This window comes from Nomascus leucogenys, chromosome 11 (genome assembly GCF_006542625.1).
Source record: "Nomascus leucogenys isolate Asia chromosome 11, Asia_NLE_v1, whole genome shotgun sequence".
NCBI lineage: Eukaryota > Metazoa > Chordata > Mammalia > Primates > Hylobatidae > Nomascus > Nomascus leucogenys.
The window spans coordinates 35996915-36013686 of record NC_044391.1 but is presented as its reverse complement, the minus strand read 5'-3'; the positions used below and the strand labels follow the sequence as shown (position 1 = coordinate 36013686).

At 35.4% G+C, this 16772-nt stretch overlaps 1 protein-coding gene across 15 annotated transcripts in view; it reads left to right on the top strand.

Annotated features, from left to right (window-relative positions):
- Positions 1-16772, top strand: part of DGKB (diacylglycerol kinase beta) — a 799601-nt gene that overhangs the window by 369945 nt on the left and 412884 nt on the right. For all 15 annotated transcript variants that reach the window (XM_030822175.1, XM_030822171.1, XM_030822169.1 and 12 more), the window contains one exon: positions 5894-6054. In XM_030822175.1, the coding sequence (XP_030678035.1) occupies positions 5894-6054 (161 nt within the window). The remainder of the gene's footprint in view (positions 1-5893; positions 6055-16772) is intronic.

The window sequence follows — 16772 nt, the reverse complement described above, 5'->3', positions numbered from 1 at the left end:
CTAAATATTTTTAGCATCAAAGCTCACTTAGAGAAGTTTGAAAAGTGTCTACTAAGACAAGGTGAACAGAGTCCCTGGGGAGCTTGTTAAAAATACAGTGGCCTGACCCCACCCCAGAAATGCTGAATGGAAATATCTGGAGTTGGGACCTGAGCAGATGATTTTTTTTTAAACAAACTCCCTAAGTAACTCTGATTTACAGCAAAGTTGGAGAATAATTCCGTGAATATCTGACCAACTAGCTCTAAGCTGTGTACGTGCTTGACTAAGTCAAGAACTTAGTATGTAATCTATTTGGGATGTTCAGTAAGAATATACTTTAGGAGTATTTTCATGAGTTGCATTAGAGTTCGTGAAATCTAAAGAAATGAATAAAGACATCACCAGTTCTGATAAGATACTTGTATTTGCCAGTGTTCATACAAGTGCATTGATTTAAAAGAAAGAAAATATGTGAGTCTTCTTGCCATGTTCTTCTGGAACATATATTTGATGTTTATGAAAATTAGTAATTTTGGCCGGGCGTGGTGGCTCACGCTTGTAATCCCAGCACTTTGGGAGGCCGAGGCGGGCGGATCACAAGGTCAGGAGATCGAGACCATGGTGAAACCCCGTCTCTACTAAAAATACAAAAACAGCCGGGCGTGGTGGCGGGCGCCTGTAGTCCCAGCTACTCGGAGAGGCTGAGGCAGGAGAATGGCGTGAACCCGGGAGGCGGAGCTTGCAGTGAGCCGAGACTGCGCCACTGCACTCCAGCCTGGGCGACAGAGCGAGACTCCGTCTCAAAAAAAAAAAAAAAAAAAAAAAGAAAATTAGTAATTTTATTTTTGCTTCCAAATTAACAAATGGCCTAAATCTCAAATTTGTTAAAGAAGTCCATATTTGGCATACTCTAATAATTCTTGTGAAACCACATACAAAGTACTAATAATGGACAAAGGCAAAGACTGTAGCATGTGTGAAAGTATCTGTTAGTGATGAATTCTCTGTGAGTGTCTGATATGTGTTGGCACTGTTCTAGGTGCTAAATATACAATGAGGAAATAAACAAATGGCTTCTATCCTTCTGGAGATTACATTTTCATTGAGTATAATTGAAAATAAATTGAACAATAATGAAATATGTAGTTATAAAATGATATCAAGGAATCAGAAGAATGAATAATAGAGATGAACTATCTAGCTAGATGGCCAAGAAGGTCTCACTGAGGAGGTAACATTAAAGCTGGACCTAAAATATAAGGAGGAGAAATAGCTCCCTGTGTTTCAAGGACTGAAGGAAGGAATGCAGGTGGGGTTGCTGAAGCAGCAATGCAGTGGTGGGCAATTAGGGATGGTGAGTACTATGACTTTGGAAAGATAATTGGGAGCCAGATAATGCAGGAAACTATTTGTCATTGTAAGAGTTTTATTTGATTGAATTTGTCATGCAAAGTGAAGCTTTGAAAGTCTCAGAAGCAGAGTAACACACTGACACATTTTCAAAAACAGATTAATTTGGGGGTAGAAAATAAACTGGTCAGAAAATGTGAAAACATGCAGAACTATAGTTTTCCAAGTGAGAACTCCTATTATAGTTGTCCTAATTACATAATAAAGTGAGTAGACTAGAGCTTACATGATGTAAATCAGGCAAGTAGACAAACTGGAGGTACATTTTCAGGCTTAGATTAATTGTACTTACCAGTGGATTGGTTAGGAATTTTAGGGAAAGCAAGGTATCAAGATGCCCAAGTTGAGCAATTAGGGAAATGGAGAAGCCATTTGCTAGAGATTATTAACAAAGAAATGTGCTTTACAGTGGGATTATTTCTTGACAGGTGTGTAACTTGAGTAAGTTACTTAAAAATTGTGTGCTGTAGATTCCTCATCAGAATTTGAAGAAAATAACAGTGCGTACCTTGTAGGTTCTTGTGCTAAACTGATAAATTGTTTGCACAGTGTTTGTATTAGTTTGTTCTCACAGTGCTATAAAGACATACCCAAGACTGGGTAATTTATAAAGAAAGGTTTAATTGACTCACACTTCCAAATGGCTGGGGAGGCCTCAGGAAACTTACCAACATGAAGGTGAAGGAGAAGCAAAGGCATGTTTTACATGGCAGCAGGTGAGAGAAGCAAATGAGCAAAGGGGAAATAGCCCCTTATAAAACAGCAGATCTCATGAGAACTCACTCACTACCACCAGAACTGCATGGAGGAAACCACCCTCATGATCTAATCACCTCCCACCAGGTCCCTCCCTTGACACATGGGGATTATGGAGATTACAACTAAAAATGAGATTTGAGTGGGGACACAGAGTCAAACCATATCAATGTTTGTGTTAAGTACTTTATGCAGTTGCAGTAATTATTATTATGCATAATATTTGTAGAAGAAAGTACTTCATTCAACCAATAATCATTTGGTTCACTTAAGATTCAGGGAATCTATTGACTTGAAGCCTCTTTTTTGTAGGAATATATTTTCATATTTTGGAAAAGTTGACACTGTAAGAATGTAGGATATCCTAGCTTAATTAGCATTCTTTTTGTAAATTTCTGGCAATCATTAGTCTCTCTTAACAAAAATTTAATTGCAAGGAAAATCTTGTTTGTGTAGACTAAGGAGGCAAGTAATAGTTGTAAATTGGACACACTTTTTTTTTTTTTTTTTTTTTTTTTGAGACGGAGTCTCGCTCTGTCGCCCAGGCTGGAGTGCAGTGGCGCAATCTCGGCTCACTGCAGGCTCCGCCCCCCGGGTTCACGCCATTCTCTTGCCTCAGCCTCCCGAGTAGCTGGGACTACAGGCACCCGCCACCTTGCCAGGCTGATTTTTTGTACTTTTAGTAGAGACGGGGTTTCACTGTGTTAGCCAGGATGGTCTCGATCTCCTGACCTCGTGATCCACCTGCCTTGGCCTCCCAAAGTGCTGGGATTACAGACGTGAGCCACTGCGCCTGGCCTGGACACACTTTTATACAGATTTGTTGTTGCGTTTCTTTATGTGATTTTCATTTGCAAAAATTTCTATGACTTTTTAGATTCAGTCATTATAACATAATATCATTAAATATAAAATAAATATTATTCATGTTTTCATTTTGTTTCTTAGCCTGGATTGATTACAGGCTTTAAATCAAAATAATGAAAGTAAAATAGCATTATTCTTTTCTGTAAAAATCTTTTGCTGGCATATTTAGTGGATTTGATTTATCTTTTTTAAAATCATGATCTTCTTGGGTACAAGAACACTATTAATAGTTACTTATCATTATTTAACAATGTCGGGCATAGATACATACGAGAAGTAGGGAAAAGATATTTATTAAATGGGGGACTACAGTTTAGAGTTTATCTATGTGAATCACTTCTGAATTGCAGATGTTGTAATTCTCAAGATTTATTTATTGCCTCTTTCTACTTTTGCTTGGCTAGAAGACAGATTTAAACCAGCTTTTTTTATGTTTAGTCATAAAAATCCCTATACACATATCCAGTGGTAAAGATTTTAAGCTGAGTGACCCTGCTACAATCTAGCTGTGGTAATTGATTTTCACTACATTCATTCCTATCATGTTCTCTCCCGGTTAGGTTGCTGTTCCTACATTGTTCCAGTGTTATATTGGACGGTGCTGCTATTAACCTGAGACATGACTGAGAACAAATTCAACCTTTTGGAAAGCATTATTATTTACTAGTATTTCTGCTAATTGTATATATGTATACACATACACGATACTCCTATATTATAATATATATTATATGCAAATTAATTTATGCCTAAAGACTATCAAGCTTATTCTAACATGAAAGCAGAATTTGGAAAACAGATGAATATATTTAAGTGTTTTTTACTTAATTCAGTAGGTAAAATAATATATATATGTATAAAATTTATTTGGGGAGCTATTACTTATACTTCTTAAAAGAAATTAACAATTAGAAATTAAACATTTAAAATAAGGTAGCACTATTAAGAAACATGAAACGTTAGTAAATATAATTATTGTAATCTTGCAGTTTAAGCCATTCAGTGTTCTGCCACTGAGTACAGTTATATGCATATTATTAACACAGCTTTAAATTATACTATAAGATATATGATAGCTTTTGAAATAATATTTAGTCTGTGGCCATACCACCCTGAATGTGCCCGATCTCCTCTGAAATAATATTTAATACTTTCAATGTTTATGTAATCATTACTTATTGTACCCTTTACTGTATGTATTAAATAGTGTGTAATTACTGTTTAAGCCTGTGTAAGGTAAGAAGTGATGATGAGCTCCAGAAGAGGTATTTCTAGTTTCTGGTGGCTTTCACCTTCTAATAGTTAATTGAACAGATACACCTTAAGTGTAATGTATTCCTCTTTAGGGAATTTTGGCATATGAGAGTGCCTGTTTTCTTTTAACCCAATGAGTTTATTCAATGATATGTATGCTAATAGCTCTAATGAGGACTCATAGCCTCTGGCATTTCCTTGTTCAACAATTAAATAATGAACAGAAAAAAACAAAAACTGAAAATGTTGTTCCGACTCAAAATAATCATTTTAGGACTATGTGTGTGCTTTTGTATGGGTGAAGAGAGAGATGATTTAACTTAGTACAATACTTCGGATTCTGATGGTATCATCATCAGTAGTAAAATATTATTGAGAACTTTTTATTCTCTGTTTTAGGACTCATGTACTGAGAACTTTTTAGGCATTATCTTGCTTAATCTTCACAAGAACCCTAAGGTTTTTACAGGGAAGGAAACTAATGTTGAGGAAGATTAAGAAACAAAAACAGTAACTGTGTCAGGGTTAGGCAGCAGTTATAACTATAATGTTATATACCTACAAATAAATTGAATATTGAGAATGTAATATTGGCAAGACTTTTATTTTCAGGTCACGTTAACCATCTATCATAGATACATTAAAAAACTGATTTGTTGAGCATTTACTCTATGGCAGGCCGGGTTAAGAGGAACCTGTAGGGAGAAAACCACAAGTAATGACAATGTGGCGTACTAGTTCTAAGATAGGGCTAGTTTTGAGAACTGCGTGTAGGGGACTGTGAGAGGGGCATCTGAGCCATTATTTTGAAAGGGTGCTTTCCAGAAAGAAGTGTTAGCAAATGTATTCATTTTATTTAATTTTATTGTTTTAAACATGGAATATTGCTGTCACCCAGGCTGGGATACAGTGGTGCAATGATAGCTCACTGCAGCCTGGAACTCTTGGCCTCAAGTAGTCCTCCTGCCTCAGCCTCCTGAGTAGCTCAGACTACAGGCATAAGCAGCAGCGCTGGGAAGAAGTATTAGCAAATATAAAACAATGCCAAGGAAATAGATACAAACCAGCCAAAAAGAAAAGGGGCACCCTGAGTAGATAGAATAAGAAACAAAATTTTTAAACTTACAAAGAGTAGGACCTTTTAATTAAATTGAAAGTTTTATATCACTATAGGGGAAAAGGTGAGGGTAAGAGAGTGATGGAAAGGGAAAAGACTAAAATGGCATCCATGTTTCTGACTTTAGCAACTGGGTAGAGGATGGTGTCTTTGTGAGGTCAGCTGCACAGGAGGAAGATATGGAAGCAGAGAATTCATTCAATTTTGAATCCATTGATATAAAGTTTTGTGGGGCATACAGTAGAAGTGTTCACTTGGCAGTTGTATATGCTGAGAATTTGCACCACAAAAGAGAAATACAGTACATGTTACAAATTAAAGTTAAGAATTAAATGTGGGTATGAGTATAATGTTATAATTAATTCTTCATTTGGTGGTAGAATGTGCTTCAAAATCATTATTTACCTTTAGAATATTACATATGCATAAGCACACTGAAACATAAAAATACAGCTTTTTTATTTGGTTAGAGTTCTTTTCTCAAGGTATTTTTTTTTTTCCCATTAGGTTATGAAGGTGAGAATCTGATGAAAATTCTAAAAGACATTGAAAACAGCACAGAAATCATGTTGGACAGGTGGAAGTTTGAAGTCATACCTAATGACAAAGATGAGAAGGGAGACCCAGTGCCTTACAGTATCATCAATAATTACTTTTCCATTGGCGTGGTAAGATTTTCCACTAAATTTTACCTTTTTACCTGTACTGGATAATCACAGTGAGAAAACTTTTACACCATGAAAATTTACTGATTATAAATAACTTATTTTACCTTTGTGCCATCAAAGCATCTCTTCTAATAGGCAATTATTATTGCTCTAATGACTATTATTTTTATCATCACTTACCAATTTAAAGTCAGAGTATCAGCAATTGATGTTTTTCATGTCTTAAGCAAAGGAAAAAAACTATATTCTTTGTAATTGGTTTATTTATGTTACTAAAATGAAGCTTAGAATGATTTAATATACTTACAAGTTTTAGAGTATAAGCTGAAACTCCATATTATTGAAAACGTGAAAATATTGCATTAAATTTTATCTTACTTTGAGATTCATTTTATAAAATCATTATAACTTACTAAAAATCTATGAAAAGTCTGCAAGAAATCCTGCTAGTGTTCTCAAGTGATTAGTAAGTCAGAGGGCTGACTTTTCACTTCATTTCTTTTAGAATCTTACACAGAGTAAAATATTATTTGGCAGTTGAAATAGTTATTAAAATTTTAATCCTAAAGGAATAATTTTAACAGTGATTATATATATTTTTAGCCAATGATTATGAAATCTAAAAATATAGAAAATAAAGCATTACATTCAATTTAATGTATGTCACGCCATGCTAATTTTATGTCATGTCACATCTCACACACACACACACGCACACACACAGATAGATTATAAAAAGGCTAGTAGAATATAGAAAGCATTGGTTGAGTCCATGAACTTAAGAGGTAAGCTACCTGGGTAAGAGTCTTTAAGCAAATTATTTAATCTCAGTATCTATTTATTTATCTGTGCCATGCTGGTTATTATTTCCTCTCTCATAGAGTTACAAATATGATCGTACATTTAAAGAATCTCATACAGTGGTACATAATAAAGGCTAAATATACAATGGTTACTAATACTGTAACGACTATTATTATTTGAAAGAAAAATGCAATGTGTCTTGATCCAGGGAAGCCCTCCTATTCACATTAGTATAAAAACAGTATTTTTAACAGCTTTCTTAGTGTATCACTTACATACAACCTAATTCATTCATTGTAAGTGTACTTTTTAATGATTTTAGTAAATTAATCAAATGTTAGAACATTTTTATTATGCAAATCAGAACGCTTATGCCCATTTTTATTCAATCTTGGCTCTTTTTCCGAGTTTCAGGAAGGAATTGATTGGCTTTCTGCCTCTACGATTTGTCTTTTATGGACATTCTGTATTTAAAAATATCCAAAATCTCACAAATTAAAGGACTTACTCATGTAACCAAATACCACCTGTACCCCAAAAGCTTATGGGAAAATAATTTTTAAAATCACACAATATAGGAGTTTTGCATCTGGAATCCTTCACCTAGGATGAAGTTTTTGAGTTCACTCATGTGAACTGTATAAATATTGTTTCCCTTTTTGTTGTTGAATAGGATTCTGTGGCATGGAGGTATCAAATATTGCTTATCCCTTCACCAATTGGTGGACATTTCAATTGTTTCCAATCTTTAGATATTAATGATGCCCATCTCTTAAGTCTCTTAGGATTATTTGTTTGCTTTGGTTACCAGACTTTTTAACTCCAGAATTTCACTTGGTTCTTTTGTTTATAATTTCGTATCTTTAATTAATATTTTCTATTTGGAGAGTCATTGTTACTATACTGTATTCTTTTTTTTTTTCTTTTTTTTTGAGACGGGGTCTCGCTCTGTCGCCCAGGCTGGAGTGCAGTGGCGCGATCTCGGCTCACTGCAAACTCCACCTCCTGGGTTCACGCCATTCTCCTGCCTCAGCCTCCCGAGTAGCTGGGACTACAGGCACCTGCCACCACGCCCGGCTAACTTTTTTTTGTATTTTTAGTAGATACAGGGTTTCACTGTGTTAGCCAGAATGGTCTCGATCTCCTGACCTCATGATCTGCCCGCCTTGGCCTCCCAAAGTGCTGGGATTACAGGCATGAGGCACCGCGCCCGGCCTATACTTTATTCTTTAAATGGTGTTTCTTTTCATTCTTTTGACATGTTTATAATATCTGTTTTGAAGTATTTGTGAAGTCAAATATCTGTGCCCCATCAGAGACCTTGTTTGTTTGCTTGTTATTTTCCTAAATGTGTGACACAGTTTCCTATTCCTTTGCATATCCCCTTGCTTTTTGTTGAATACTGAAAATGGTTTATATCTTTAATTCCCTGGATTTTTATCTGCCCACAGTGGTTATCATTGTTTCTGTGTTTGTCTATTTAGTGGCTTAACTGTGGAGCCTTTCTTTCTTATGGTGTATACTGCTTTCCTAGAGATCACCCCTGTGTCAAAATGGTTGTCTAGAGATTGTGCTCAAACACTTTGAGCCAGTAAGTCTTCTTTTCTTTGTCATCGCATCCATATGTTCACTGAAGAATACATTCAAAGTTCAGGCAATTAGAAATCACCTTCGGCTTTTAATATAATCTGGTCTTTCTTTTGTCTCTTCTGCTCATGTACAAAACCTCTCATTTAACCAAGGATGTGAAGATAACTAGGATCCTCTTTTGTCTCTTCTGAGCATTTGTGTAGCCTTGCAAATCCATACAGATTTTCAGACAGCCAGGAATATATAGAAGTTTATCACAGCCCATATGAAAGTTTGATTCCAAGATCTCTTGTTAAATTTCTGGCCAATCTGCTGGTTAGCTGCTGGCCCTAAAGTCAGTTTCACAAACTCAGGCTAGCTATGACACTGGCTCTCCCTGTTCATTTGCCACAGATATCACTACTGTAAGCGTAAGTTGTAAAACAATGTTCTAAGCCATAGAGATTTTCTGGCTTCCATTTCAAATCAAGTCAGTTCCACTGACAATGAATCTACTTGTTTTCTTAGCTTATTCCACTCTGATGGAATGACAGCATCCAGGGAGCTGAAGGCTAATGAAGCAACCCAAATCTGAAACATCACTAATTAGAGAGTTCTTATCTGAGGCTCAATAGTTTTTCCTAAATAAACATTTCTCATTTTTTTTATATGCTTTGGTCAATTTCCAGTGATTCTCAACAGAGGAGAATTTTGCCTCTTCCTGGAAGACATTTGGCAATGTCTGCTTGATTGTCATGACTAAAGCAGGGTTTTTTTGCTAACTAGTAGGTAAAGTTAGGAATGCTGCTAAATACCCTTACTGCACAGGACAACACCTCAAATACAAAGTAAAGAATTATACAGCTATACAGCTCAAAATGTCAATAGTGTCAAGGTTGTAAAACCCTTATATTTGGAAGCAGAAATACACTTGACCTTTGAACAACACAGGTTTGAACGGCACTGGTCAACTTATAGATTTTTTTTTTTCAATCAAAGTTATACCCAGAGTAATTTGCCTCTCCTTTCACCTTCTCCACCTATTTTGCCTCTGCAACCTCTAGGACAGCAAGGTCAACCCCTTCTCTTCTTCCTCCTCTTTAGCTTACTCAAGCTGAAGATGATGAAGATAAAGACCTTTATGATGATCAACTTCCACTTAATGAATAGTATATATATTTTCTCTTTCTTATAATTTTCTTAACATTTTCTTTACTTTAGCTGACTTTCTGGTAAGAATACAGTATATAATATGCATAACATACAAAATATATATTAATTGGCTTTATGTTATTGGTAAGGCTTCCAGTCAACAGTAGACTATTAGTTGTTAAGTTTCTGGGTAGTCAAATGTTATGCTCAAATTTTTTTTGTCTGCAAGAGTGGTCAGCGCTCCTAACTCCCATGTTGTTCAAGGGCCAATTGTATTTAAATACAAAAAGTCAAGGTGTTTGAAAAAGAGAAATGATACAAAACCAAAAAACTTGGAAAGGAAAGCTATAATAGAAATGAGGCAGAAAATGGCAGAGAGTAACAACAACAACAAAAATTCGTAATGTTAGCAAAACTGACAGCGGCATTACTGAGAAAAGTTAATCAGACCTATTGCAAAATTGACTTTGCAAAAGTACTCTAAAGAGAATTATAAGTAAACAATATATGGTGAAAAAGAAAAAATACAAAAAATAATACAAAAATAATAAATATATATTTATATATATTCCAATTGAAAAAAAATATATCTAATTGAAAATATATTATGACTAGTATGAAAGTATAGCAAATTTGCCAAATATAAAATCAACTTAAATATTCACTAGTATATTCTTATATTAGCAGTAATCAATGAATTTCCAGAAACAATAGCAAAAAAATTGAAAGTATCTAAGAATTAATAAAAAATACACGACCTATATAAAGAAAATGTTAAAACTCTCTGCAAGGGCACACAAGATCAGAATAAATGGAGACATTTTCTATTCTTATATGAGATTTCTTGAAATAATATTCAATTAATTTATACATTTAATGTATAACTACTCAAGATTGGAGCTGGATTTTATGACAAACTTATTTAAAATATGTGTGACAAAATAGCTAAGTCAATTTTAACAATAAGGACAGAAATAAATTTGTTTTACCAAATTATACATGCTACAATTGAATTGTATAATTATAACAGAATGGTCCTATGAAATAATAGATGAATGAATCAATGAGGAAGTACAGAGACACATATTGGAACTTAGTATAGGGATGGCACAAAAATTCACTGAGGAAATGACAGATTACTTAGTTGATAATGTTCAAAGCTAGCTTCCTAGAAACAAAAAACTTTTGTTAGAACTCTACCTCGTATTATATAAGTACATGACAGCCTTATTAAAGATCTAAATTTAAAAGATAACATTTAGAAACTAATAAAAACTATGTGATAGATGTTTATGATTTTAAGGCAGATCAGAACAAATTAAACAAATAAGGTGGCTTTGACTGAGTTTTCTTTTAAAGAGTCTTGTTTCCTTTGACTTGGACCTCCTTTAGCTGAGCATAATATGGGGATTAGGGGGATAAAGAGAGGAGGCATTCCTCCCTGAAAGATTTATTCCTGCCCCAGGAACACAAAATCTCAATGCTCAGGGACATAATCAGAGCAATAGATCTTCTACCTTGAATGTCATTCAACAAAGTCATCTACTCAGCAACTTGCATTCCTCTTCCTCAATCAATGAATCTAGAATATAATGAAATAAAATAAATTAACTGTCTCAAACCATTCCTGAATATATAATAAATAGTGGAGTTGAAGGATTTAAAACATATGGGATGCATCTCAACTTTATGCTATAACAGCATGAAAAAGCTTAAGATGAGCACACAATTTGTACTTGAAATTGTCTCTAGGAACCCTTCTGCTGTCTAGTTACAAAGTGATTTCCAAGTTTGATTCTAATCTCAGTATTGTTTTCATTATTTCAACTATTGTCCCTTATTTACTGACTGCTAGTGATGTACAATATACAAAGAACCTTGCCTCCAATTTTTAGAAAGCCTGAGGTCAGAAATATGTAGCTATATCACCTTCATATTCATTGTGATATACCCTTTGTATTATTCAGAATGGGTTGACTGCTGGTACAAACAAACCCAAATTATCGGTGGTCTGACAATGAATAAAAATCAGTTTTTCCTCACATGACAGGTCAGGATGGGTTAAAAACTGGGGAGCAGCTCTGCTCTATGTTGTCAATCAGTGACCCAGGCTCCTTCCATCTTGACAGATAACCTTCTCTATTCAACAACTGAATGGCTAAAGAAAGTGGGTTTTTTTTTAGTGGGCCCATACCTGGAAGATATAGCATCATTTCTACTCATAACTCACTGGCCAGATCTCAATCACTTGCCTGCACATAATTGTAAGGAAGCTGAGGAAATAAATTTTGTCTGCCTAGGAAGAAAAGGGAAATTGATCAATAACTAGACACTATGCCAATTCCTTCTTTTTAATGCTTTTCCAATTTAGCCAGAGCTATTGGAAATGATCCTGAAATCATAATTAACTCTAAAAATAGATATTCTTCCACAGTGATGGTCCATCAATAAAAGCATATTTATTTAGTACCTTCTATGTTTGAGGATTAGCAATGAACATGATAGAAGTCTGTGTAGTCACTAAGCTTACATGAGTGAGGTGAAAGAAGATTGTCATGAGATGCTAGACAGCTGGACAGGAGAAGCAAAAGCCAACTATAATCTTTTTGGCCAACTATATAATTTAAGATATATCTTTAAATATCCCAGGAATAAAACTTTCTACCCCATTAGTTTAATTTCCATAGTTGATTCTTCATTCACTTCTTTAATTAAACAAAAAAGCTAAGCACTTATTTTTTTCAGGCTCTAGGGTTATGGGAGTGAATTAAAGACACAGGTCATCTGGCTGGGCGCTGTGGCTCATGCCTGTAATCCCAGCACTTTGGGAGGCCAAGGAAGGCGGATCACCTGAAATCAGGAGTTCAAGGCCAGGCTGGTCAACATGGTAAAACCTCATCTCTACTAAAGATACAAAAATTAGCTGGGCACGGAGGCCCATGCCTGTAGTCCCAGCTACTTGGGAGGCTGAGGCAGGACAATTGCTTGAACCTGAGAGTCAGAGGTTGCAGTGAGCTGAAATTGCACCACTGCACTTCAGCCTGCACAACGGAGTAAGACTCCATCTCAAAAAAAAAAAAATATATATATATATATATATACAGGTCATCTCATTATTAGCACTTGGAGTTTAATTATGCAAGGAGATATTTTTAAAAGTAAAAAACCAATGCACAAATACAGCATTTTTGAAAATTATGATAAATGCTGTGAAAGAAAACAAAAGCTACCATGAAGGACATCAACTGTAGATCTGAGAGTCGGGAAAGGCTTATATAAAGAGGATGCATTTAAGAAGAGATCTGAAGAATATACGTAAGTGAGCTGGACACCAAAGAGATGTCATGAGCATACCAGGCAAGTATAACTGTATGTGAAAAACATGAGGTAAGAAAGAGCTTAGTGCCTTCAAAGCTCTGCTAGGCCAATGTGCCTGGAGCATGGAGAGGGATAGTAGGAGTGAGTAACATGAAAGGCTGCTGTTAACAAAGCTGCCACCATGTCTTGAAGTCTCCTGTAAGACTATGGTGTGATATTTGCCTTTTAAGTGGTAGGTCACTGAATAATTAAATAATTATAATTAGGGAATGAGGTAACCCAATCCATTTGCAGCAGAAATTCTTCTACTAAAGGTGATAGTTGGATATTAATTGAAAAATAAAACAATTGTCATAAAAATAACACAAACAACTTTAAATGTTTTCTTTCTACCTAAAATCTATAAATATAATTGAATTGGCCATCTTCTCTCATAAACCCAGCCAATGTCTTTTTTTTGAACGTGAGTAACTGAGATTCTATAAACTCTGCCTTGTGTAAACCACAGTCCATAATAAACCATCTATTATTTTCAGTTTCAGTTTATTTAGAGTAAAAACTCAGAAGACACTTGTGAAGCCATATGAGTAAAATCCTTCTAGATACTTACAATTGTTTTTAAAAATCTTTTATAATTATTACCCTTACATATAATTATACAGCAAAGTTTCAGCATTACGTTTATATTAAGTCTTCCTAAAGCATTTGACTTAGTTTCTATAAAATGATTCTTTTTAAACTTATACTTTCCAATTATATGTGATTAAATTATGTAAGTATAATGGAAAGCAGAACAGGCATAAACAGGTTTGGAAACAACACAAGGGACTTTTGGTCATCATAAACCTCAAAAACTAAAAAGAAAAATGTGCAGATTTACTAGACGGTAGTCTATTAACAATATTTAGATTCAATTTAATTTATGAGGAAAAAATATTAATCTGGCCACTCAAAGGAAGCTCAGTTTTTTAAAAAATTACTATAATAAAAATCATTCTGGTTGTCACATGGAGAACGACATGGAAGTTTTCAAGAATGGAAGCAAAGAGACTATCCTAGAATATCTTCTGGTAAAATGAGACAGATGAGTACACTAAGAGCCATGAATACTGAAAACAAACTGGAAAGACTTAAGAAATATTTTGAAAATAAAATCGACAGTTCCAGGGGTGGAAGGAAATAAAGTATCCTGAGGTTTTATGTTTAACAACTAGGTGGTCTCATTTACTGAGATGGGCTTAATTATTTATGAGTCAGGTTTGGTGGAGGATATAAAGACATGCTCAGCTTGAGGTGCATGTCAGTGGAAATTTCGGGGCTATAGTTGGATATTTAAGTTGGAAGCTTAGAAGACTATCTCAATTAGGGAGAATTTGGAGTCATTGACATATTTATTTCTATATGGCTGTATGAATCCCCTTCCTAAAATTCAGTGGCTTAATATGCTAACCATTTTATTATTCACAAGTCTGTGTGTCCACTGGGTGGTTGTGCCATTAGTGGAAGATTACCTGGATCTAGTCTATGCTGGTCTCCCTCATATATCTGGCAGTTGGTTCTAGATGTTAGTAGGCTGATGATGATCATGGGCCATATGACTCCCAGCATCCAACAGGTTAAGCCAGGCTTTGTTGCATAATGGTGGAAAAATTTTCAGTAGGAAAAGAGGGTAAAGCCCAATGCAAACCTCTTGATGCAAACCTGTTTGCATCCAGCTTGCTAATGTGTCATTAGCCAAAAATATCACATAACTAAGCTTATATTCAAGGAGAGAAGATATAGAATCTACCTCTTGATGGAAGACAGTTACATTGCAAGGGGACATTCAGGAATGGGAGAAAAGTTTATCCATTATTTTCCATCTACCTGAACATATACTTAAATCAGTGGACTGATGAGATTAATAGGGAGAGCTCAAAAAGAGAAGAAATGGAACTTTAGGGTAAAGTCTTGAGGTTTACTAATACCTAGAGTCTGCTAGAGGAATATGGCATGGGAAAGCATGCCCTGGAAAGCAATGACCAATGAAGGAGGAGGAAAATAAAAAGTATACAATGTTTAGGTAAGCAAAAAAGAAAAAAAAAAGATTAAGAAAAGAATGGCCAACTAAATAGAAAGCTGCTAAGAAGTCTGGTAAAAACAGGACAAAACTGAAGAAATTGGGCCAGTGAAGATGCATCTATAAAGACTATATAGTAACAGAGATGAGAAATTTTAAACAGGAATTTTTAAGTTCCATTTGATATTAAAATACAAATAATGAGAGGGATATCAGCAACATGGCAGACGAGGAAGACCTTCATCTTCTTCCCCTGACAAACATGTATCTTCAGAAATGTTTTACAGACTAATTCCCTTTGTGAGAAATCTGAAAATCTTTGAAATGCTACTGTACGCTGGGAGAATGCAAAACCAGACTCATTTAAGTTGGTAGGGAGAATTGGGTTACCCTCTCACTGGAGACCAGGCCCAGGCACAGCATCATATGTTCAGTAAGAAACCCCTCAACCCCTAGCTTTACTTAGAGGAAGGAAGGGGTTAGTTTGAATGTCCAGCGCTTCCACTATTCCAAGGTATCTCCCTGGAAGACTAGTTTCTGTCTTTCCAGGTTGGAACACTAATGGGTTTAGCAAAGCCAGCCACCTAGGAGAGAATACAGGCAGTGGCTTACACTAATGGATACCATTGATCCTTCCCCTTGCTCAGCACAGAGCAAGCAGACAAAAATTTTCAGCTCTCAGCTTCTGTCTGCTTAAATAAAAAGTAGCTCCATGAGTTCATCACCTAAATTTCTCCAAGGCTTCCCAAAGAGCTAGCATTTGTCTTATCAGTCTTGAAGCTCTGATAGGTCCAACACAGAGCTGCCTTTAGGAGAACAGAAATGGCGGCTTGTGCTAGTAGAAACCATAGCTTTTTCATTCCCCTGGCTGAGCACAGAGTGAGCAGAAAAACTACAGTGGCCTGCTTTTCCTTGGGGAAGGAAAAGTTGGTGAAGACCCCAGAATATTTCACCTGGCTAGTTGTTGGGGGTCTTTTCAATACAAGCCTAGTCTATGAAGACAGGGAGAGGTGAATCAACATAGAAAATCTAGAAAAATGAAAAAGTAGACAAGGATATTCCCAACAGAGGACCAAAGTAAACCACCAAAAACCAACTTAAAAAAAAAAAAAAAGAGTTGTATGATTTATCTGACAGATAATTTAAAATAACTGTTATAAAGATACTCACTGAGGTCAAGAAAATAATGCATAAACAAAGTGAGAATTTCAACAAAAAGATAGAAAATATTAAAAGATACCAAATAGAAATCATGGAATGGAAGAAAACAATAATTGAACTAAAAAATTCACTAAATTCTGTCAACTCATTAACAGACAAAATGACACTTACCAGTTTGAAGATTTCAAGAATTGTAGAAGTTTTATGTCAAGAAACAGAGGGAAAACCAAATATATATTTCATTACAATAGCTAATCTCCAAAGTATGTAAGTAATTTCCACAAGTAAATAGTGAAAAAACGAATAACCTAGTGAATTAGTCTGTTCTTATGCTGCTAATAAAGACAGACCCAAGACTGGGTAATTTATAAAGAAAAATAGGTTCAATGGACTCACAGTTTCACACGGCTGGGGAGGCCTCCCAATCATGGCAGAAGGCAGAAGAGGAGCAAAGGCATGCCTTCAGTGGTGGCAGGCAAGAGGCTGTGTGCAGCAGAATTCCCCTTCATAAAACCATCAGCTCTCCTGACACTTATTCACTATCACAAGAACAGCATGGGAAAGACCTGCCCCCATGATTCAATTACCTCTCACTGGGTCCCTCCCACAACACATGGCCATTATTACAATTTAAGGTGAGATTTGGGTGGGGACA